Genomic DNA, 8,403 nt, shown 5'->3' on the forward strand with positions numbered 1-8,403 from the left:
CAATCCGGTGGTTGCCGAGTTTTCCGGTTTTGTTGCTTCTCTTCGGAAGGTATTCGATGTGTCGGCTCGTGCTGCCTCTGCTGCGAAGCTCCTTATGTCCATCAGACAGGGTTCACGATCCGTAGCTGAATACGTCATTGAGTTTCGTACCCTGGCAGCAGAGGTGGGATGGAATAATGAGGCTCTGGTCGCTGCTTTCTCTCATGGTCTCTCGGATGCCTTGAAGGATGAGGTTGCAGCTAAGGACCTACCAGTGGAGCTCGAGTCTCCTATTTCTTTCCTGATTTTGATTGACACCAGACTCAGGGAGAGACCTTCCTTTAAGGAGAGCCTGCAGAGGTCTTCTAACAGATTGGCGCCTACGTTTGCTGTCCCACCCGTGCCTCCCTCTCCTCCCACGCCTCCTGGGGATGACTTGTCTGGGGGTGAACCCATGCAGCTGGGGTTTGCTCGCCTGTCCGAGGGGGAGAGGGTACTCCGGAGACGCGAGGGCCGATGCATGTACTGTGGTCTCGGTGGGCATTTTCGGTTGGCATGCCCGAACCGTCCGGGAAACGCTCGCACCTGAGATCCTGTCGGGGGCAGATCTTGGGTGGAGTCTCCTCGTCCCCGGTTTCCCGTGTTGACAAACCACTGATTACCGTTGTCCTCTCCTGGGTCGGGGGCTCGGTGACGACCCAGGCGTTGGTGGACTCTGGTGCTGGTGGTTTGTTCATTGATAGTGTGTTCGCTGCCGCCAATTCCATTCCTCTGCAGCCTCGAGGTTCCCCACTGGCTCTTGAGGCGATAGACGGCAGACCCCTTCTGCCGCCACACGTGACTCATGAGACCCTTCCAGTGGGGATGGCCATTGGTGCCGTTCACAGAGAGTCGGTCTGTCTCCAGGTTATTTCGTCTCCACACTACTCGGTGGTCTTGGGGTACCCCTGGCTCCAGAAGCATAATCCGACTTTCGATTGGAGATCGGCCGAGATCCTCTCGTGGTCACCGCAGTGTGGGGCTAGTTGCATCCATGGGCCTTTCAAGTTGCTGTGTACTTCCTTGGACTCTCTGTTGCCTCCTGAATACTAGTACCGGGATGTATTCGATAAGGTGCGTGCGGTTGCCCTACCTCCGCACCGCCCATACGATTGTGCCATAGAGTTACAATCTGGTGCCGTTCCTCCTCATGGCAAAGTCTATCCACTGTCGGTAGCGGAGAATGAGGCCATGGAGGAGTACGCGAGGGAGGCGCTTTCACGCGGACACATTCGCAAATCCTCGTCCCTGGCAGGGGCTGGATTTTTCTTTGTGAAAAAGAAGGGCGGTGAGTTGAGGCCTAGCATCGATTACAGGGGTCTCAATCGCATCACGATCAAGAACGCTTACTCGATACCCTTGATTTCCGAGCTGTTCGATCGCCTCAAAGGGGCCACGGTCTTTACCAAACTCGACCTGAGGGCGGCATATAACCTGGTAAGGATCAAGGCGGGCGATGAGTGGAAGACCGCGTTTAACACCAGGACCGGTCATTATGAATCCTTGGTTATGCCCTTTGGGTTGTGCAATGCGCCCGCAGTCTTCCAGGAATTCATCAACGATGTTTTCCGTGACCTGTTGCAGCAGTGTGTGGTGGTCTATTTGGATGACATCTTGGTATATTCTGAATCCATGGAGGCCCACATTCTGGATGTCAGACGAGTGTTGCAACGGTTACGAGAGAACAAGCTGTTCGGTAAGCTTGAGAAATGCGAATTTCACCGATCCCAGGTAACCTTCTTAGGTTACATCATTTCCGCTGAGGGGTTCTCCATGGATCCTGAGAAGGTTTCGGCTGTCTTACAGTGGCCCCAGCCCAGTGGTCTTCGTGCCCTGCAGCGCTTTTTGGGCTTCGCCAATTATTATCGGAAGTTCATCAGGGACTTTTCCATGCTAGCCAAGCCTCTCACGGATCTGACCAGGAAGGGCAGTAATCCCCAGGTCTGGCCGCTCGAGGCCATCCGAGCTTTTGAGGCTCTAAAGTCCGCCTTTGTGTCGGCTCCGATTCTGTCGCATCCCAACCCTGGGTTGTCTTTTGTCCTCGAGGTGGACGCGTCTGAGACGGGAGTAGGCGCCCTTCTGTCTCAGCGTAGAACACCAGAGGGTCCTCTGCTTCCTTGTGGGTTTTACTCCCGGAAACTGTCTTCCGCGGAGTGCAACTATCAGATTGGTGACAGGGAGTTATTGGCCATCGTGCAGGCCCTTAAAGAATGGAGGCACTTGCTTGAGGGCTCGGTGGTTCCGGTTCTCATCCTGACGGACCACAAGAATCTGACCTACCTCTCTGAGGCCAAGAGATTGACACCACGTCAGGCCAGATGGGCTCTGTTCTTGTCACGTTTTAATTACGTGGTCTCCTACCTACCCGGTTCCAAGAACATCAGAGCGGATGCCTTATCACGGCAGTACTCCGAGCTGTCCGGGGAGGAGTCGATTCCGACTTCGGTCATACCTCCGAATCAGATCCTGGCCGCCATTCGCACCAGCCTGACCTCTCCCCTGGGTGAGCAGATTTTGGCGGCTCAATCTGGTGCTCCCTCTGGGAGACCCAACGGCAGATGTTTTGTGCCTGAGGAGTTGCGCACTCGGTTGTTGCGAACCTACCATAACTCCAAGGCCGCGGGGCATCCTGGAAAGAATCAGCTGTCCTGGGCTGTTTCACGTCTGTTCTGGTGGCCTTCTCTACGTTCCGACATTGCCGCATATGTAGCGGCATGCTCCGTTTGTGCCCAGAGTAAGTCCCCTCGGCACCTTCCGTTGGGCCTTTTGCAACCCATAGCCACCGGGGAGCGTCCATGGTCACACCTGGGGATGGATTTCATTGTGGACCTCCCTGCATCCCGAGGCCATATGGTCATTCTCATGATTGTGGATCGGTTTTCCAAAATGTGCCACTGTGTTCCTCTCAAGAAGTTACCCTCTGCACAAGAGTTGGCCTCGATTTTTGCCAGGGAGGTCTTCCGGTTGCACGGTTTGCCCAAGGAGATTGTGTCGGATCGGGGGAGTCAGTTTGTGTCCAGGTTCTGGCGCGCCTTTTGCTCCCAGTTGGGGATTCATCTCTCTTTCTCCTCGGCCTACCACCCTCAGTCCAATGGGGCCGCAGAACGATCCAATCAGGCCTTGGAGCAATTCCTTCGTTGCTATGTCTCCGATCACCAAGACAATTGGGTTGACCTCCTGCCTTGGGCTGAGTTTGCCAGGAACACGGCGGTGAACTCTTCCTCTGGGACGTCTCCCTTCATGGCCAATTATGGGTTCCAACCTGCCGTGTTACCGGAGGTATTCTCTCCCCAGGATATTCCGGCTGTGGAGGATCACCTTTCCGTCCTACGTGCTTCTTGGGTACAGATCCAGAGGTCCCTTGAGGTCTCTACGCAGCGCCAGAGACTCCAGGCTGATCGCAGACGAGCGCCCGCTCCTTCCTACCAGGTCGGAGACCGCGTATGGTTGTCCACCCGCAACCTCAACCTTCGAGTGCCCACTCCCAAGCTGGCGCCTCGCTTTGTTGGTCCCTTCCGAGTGCTTTGCAGGGTAAACCCGGTAGCCTATGCCCTTGCGCTTCCTCCTGGCATGCGGATCTCCAACGTGTTTCATGTCTCCCTGTTGAAGCCACTGGTGTGTAATCGTTTCACTTCCTCGGTTCCTCGGCCTCGTCCGGTCCAAGTGGGCAATCGTGAGGAGTATGAGGTGAGCAATATCCTGGACTCACGCCTGGTCCGCGGTCGGGTGCAGTTTTTGGTCCATTGGCGTGGTTATGGTCCAGAGGAGCGTTCCTGGGTTCCCTCCGCAGATGTCCATGCTCCTGCCTTGCTCCGAGCCTTCCACGCACGCTTCCCTCAGAAACCGTTCTTTACTCCGCGGAGGAGGGGCCCTTGAGGGGGAGGTACTGTCATGGTCTTACCTTCTTGCTGTTCTCCTTCGTTTGACATGTGCTGGCGGCCATCTTGGTTTCTGGGTTTCTTGTAGCCTCCCACCCTGCGGCTTCTCCTTCCCACTGGGAGGAGCTGGATGCCCAGCTCATATATATAGGAGGTCTGTGGCTTCAGTTCCTTGCTTGGTCCTCCTGTGTTCACATGCTTCTAAGACTGCTGCTGCTTCTGGTTCCTGATCCTGGCTTCGTCTGACTACCCTGCTGGTTCCTGATCCAGGCTTCGTCTGACTACCCTGCTGGTTCCTGATCCAGGCTTCGTCTGACTACCCTTCTGGTTCCTGACCTCTGGCTTCGCAAGACCCTGCTTCGGTTTAGCCATCCGTTTGGACTTTTGCCTTACAGCTTGATTTTCAATAAAGCCTTCTTATTTCCACTTATCTCTTGTTGTACGTCTGGTTCATGGTTCCATGACACTTGCCCAATTTATTCTTCTGGCGGCGAGGATTCACATTGCCTTTAAATGGCGTTCTGACTCATTATCCTTCCCGGCTGTTGTGGATAGGGTCAATAAAATATTGATATTCGAAAAGCTGTCGGCTATTCGCACCGATGTGTATGCTGCCTTTGAGAGGGTGTGGGAACCCTGGCTAGCTTCTCCTCACTCTCCAGACGTCAGATATAGTATTTCCCTATAAATTGAGCTTCTGTATGTCAGATTGATATATTCTTGCATAATCTGCAATAACATGTATTGCTTAATGTACCATGCTTTATGTGTAAACCCAAGAGACGTACTTGTAATATGTCACCTGTTATGTGAACTTTTGTCATGTAATTGCCTTCCTTCTTTACTATGCAAAAAACCCAAATAAATGGTTTTTGAAACTAAAACATGTCGGGGGGGCAGCTTCTGAGTTATGTTTTAGCCCAGGTAGTGAGCATTATAGTGAGAGTACAGATAATAGAGCCAACAAGAATACAAGCGCCTGCGGCAGCGCGCAGCCACAGACGCCATCTGAGTTATATGGAATCTCTGTCAGAGAATAATAAGCACATTAAGTGCTGAATCACAAGCTCACCCTGAAAGTTTTAGCATTTAGGTTTCTTACTAATTGTTAGATTTAGGTATTAATGGTGAATAAATAAAGGTGAAGTTTTAATAATTTAGCGTGGAGGGAGAAAAAAAGCGTAATTTAGCTGTTGTAATACAGCTGATGTTACAACTTTAATAATATGCACACAGTACTTTTTATTTAGTTTCATTTAGTTTCTTAATAAATAAATATATATTGTACCAAGATACCCCTTTATCGTCATACACAACTCTAGATATTGGAGAGCCCCCCACATCCAAAACTACTATATATATATTTATGTGTTGGTGTGGTACTTTCTGAACTTTTTCCACCTTTAGGGTTCATGCAAAGAGCTGTAAATGTTTTGCGGTCCACAAATTGCAGATCCACAAAACACGGATCCCGGCCAAGTGCAAGCCACCCCTTTTTTTTTTTACTTGTGTCGGGTCACGGAACATATATGCGAATGTGGGCAGCATAAGGGTGAGATGAATGGGTATGCATGAGCCCTTAATGTCACCTATAATTTGTACAATTTAATTAAAAAACAAACTGAGATCTTTTAGGGTGGAAAATTAAAATAAAGAACTTAATGCAGTTGCACAAATATGCACACCTTTGTTTTGTTCAAGTGCCCTTAGAGTTGGAAATCTTTGCCCACTCTTTCTCGTGAAAACAATCAAAATCTCTCAGATTGTGAAGGCATATACTGTGTACAGCCCTCTTCAGGTCAACACACAGATTTTTAATTGAACTCATTCCAAAACTTTGATCTTCTTCTGGCTGAGCCATTCTTTTGTTGATGTAGAGGTATTCTTTAGGCCTCATTCACACCGCCGTTGCTTGGTCATGCCCATATAACAGCTGGTCTGCAATATACAGGCCCCGAACGTTTGTGCATCGCATCAAGAATGCGGCATTTACTTGACATATTCAATTTTTTTGTGGTGCGGACAGATCATGGACCTATTCATGTTGAATGTGTCTGGATCCGTCTTCGGCAGCTTCACGGATGATGCCTGTGCATTGGGGACCGCAAATTGCAGCCCCCACTGCATGAAACAGCCAGGCAAAAGGCCATGTGCATGAGGCCTTTTTTTAGCAAAGGCCTGAAGATTTTGTTCCACAATTAACAGATATTTGGAATCCTTGACTAAAGCCCCCGTTATAAATGTAGAAAAACAACCCCAAAACATTATGAAGCCTCCACCATGCTTCACTGGGGGCATGGTGTTCTTTTGGTGATGGTCAGTGTTGGCTTTGCGTCAAACATACCTTTTGAAATTATGACCAAAAAGTTTAACCTTGGTCTCATCAGACTATAACACGTTTTCCCACGTGCTTTTGGCAGGCAATGTAGGTTTTGGTAAAACATAGTTGAGCTTGGATGTTTTTCTTTGCAAGAAAAGGCTTCTGTCTTGCTGTCCTACCCCACAGTGCAGACAAAAGAAGAATAAGGGAGATTGCTGTCACATGCAATACGCAACCAGTACTTGCCAGAAATTCCTGCACATGCAATACGCAACCAGTACTTGCCAGAAGCTCCTTCAATGTTGCTGTAGGCCTCTTGGCATCCTCCTGGAACAATTTTCTTCTTGTCTTTCCATGATTATGATGCTGGTTCTCTGCAACCTCTTACTTTTGACTCATGAGTGACACACTCCTGAAATAAGTTCATCTATCATTACTTTATGCTTCTCTGAGTGAGGGCAGCATTAAATTAATGACAGGTTCCCTTTAAATGATGGCAGCTGTGTACTGACTACTATTTAACATGAGTTTAAATGTGACTATCTTATTCTGAACACAACCATATTCCCAATTATGTTCACACCTATGCAACTACATTATTTTAGTTTTGTTATTTTTATATTCCCCCTTTAAATTAAGTTTATATTTTAATTGAATTGTACAGATTATGGATCTGTGGAAATAAATCTGAAATAATTTGTTTTGAAATAATTTGTTATATGACAAAGACAAAGAATTTTTATATTCAATACATATGTAAATGATTAAAATGTTAGATCTAAAGGATACAGTTATTGGATAAAACTATACAAGGAGACCCTAGTACCCTGTTGGGTCACCTCTAGCCTGAATACAAGATGAAATATGGTTGGGTAAGGAAGCAAACATAAATGTTTAGCTGAGATAAATCTGCTGACTGGGCAGGCCCAGGAAGTATTGTAATCTGACGGAGACATTCCTGGGGAACACTTGTATGTGGGCAAGCATTATAATGCTGAAAAAGCCAGTTGGAAGCAATGCCATGAGCGGTAACACATGTGGCCGCAGGATGTCCTGCACATATTGCTGAGATGTGAGTGTCCCTCAGATCTCTAGTAGGGAGACTGACTGTCGCATTCAAAGGTGCTGAAGATCATCACATCAGCAGTTGGGACAGTGTTTCGCTCTACAGCAAAAGTAGGATTCAAGTGATCACCGCCAGGCCTCCATACTTAAACCTGAATGTTGTTGGATCCCAAAAAGAACCTCAAGACTGTTAACTGGACAAAATGTATTCAAGTGCATTGTAGAGGCATGTCTAGCAATCAGTGATCTTTTACATAGAAGTACACTATCCAAAAGTAGCCTATGAGAGCCTTTTGTATATGGCAGAAGGGGAAGCACTTTTATGCCCTTTTGTGGCAAGACCCTGAGTCCAATCAAACCACACCTGTAATAATTTACATATCTACCTGTAATCATTTACTTATCTTCCTGCCCGATAAGTTTTGCAGCAATCTGACATTTCTATACAGATGCATTATTTTTTTGCCATAGTGTAAAATAGTAAATTATAATGAAAACAAAGCCTTATGCAGCAAACATTAATGTTACCCAAAGGAACCAGATTTTCATCAGTTTATGGGTAGCATCATAGTTTCCTGTGAATTTTTTCAAATTTTACAAAGAAGTACAGAATAATAATAACAACATATTCACAATATAGGTTTTTGTATTATATCTAGTTTCATTTGAGGTAATAGAGACAGTGGACCAAATACCGACTTTTAAAAATGGACTCACCTTTAAACTGATACATTTGATTTTGTCTTTGCAGGAAAGTAGTTGATCTTACAAAAAGGAGATTTGGGATTCCAATTGACAGGATTGGCATGAATCGACTTGCGAATACTAGAGGTTAAAGCACATCTAGTGAGTAATTTATTATCTACAAAATCCTATAATGGTCTCGTAGTGCCTTATGACATCTCCACCAGATAGATACATCATTAAAGTTGCAACTAAGAGTCCTCTAGCAAGATAATATATATATATATATATAAGGAAGAGAATGGGTTTGAAAAAAACTAAGCATGTCACTTCAACGATTCCCCACCACTGTCATTCTTATGTTTCCTGGTCCACTTGCTCAACATGCCAGGAGATGCCTGCCAATTGCTGGCCGAGGAGGGTCACCAGTGATTGGCT

At 47.3% G+C, this 8,403-nt stretch overlaps 1 protein-coding gene across 1 annotated transcript in view; it reads left to right on the forward strand.

Annotated features, from left to right (window-relative positions):
* The window catches only part of OSTN (osteocrin), a 29,706-nt gene extending 21,589 nt beyond the window's left edge, over positions 1–8,117 (forward strand). Inside the window, exon 3 of the mRNA XM_044288610.1 lies at positions 8,033–8,117. Coding sequence (XP_044144545.1) covers positions 8,033–8,117 — 85 coding nt within the window. The remainder of the gene's footprint in view (positions 1–8,032) is intronic.
* Positions 8,118–8,403: the final 286 nt, after the last annotated feature.

Source organism: Bufo gargarizans, chromosome 4 (assembly GCF_014858855.1).
Source record: "Bufo gargarizans isolate SCDJY-AF-19 chromosome 4, ASM1485885v1, whole genome shotgun sequence".
Classification (NCBI taxonomy): Eukaryota; Metazoa; Chordata; class Amphibia; order Anura; family Bufonidae; genus Bufo; species Bufo gargarizans.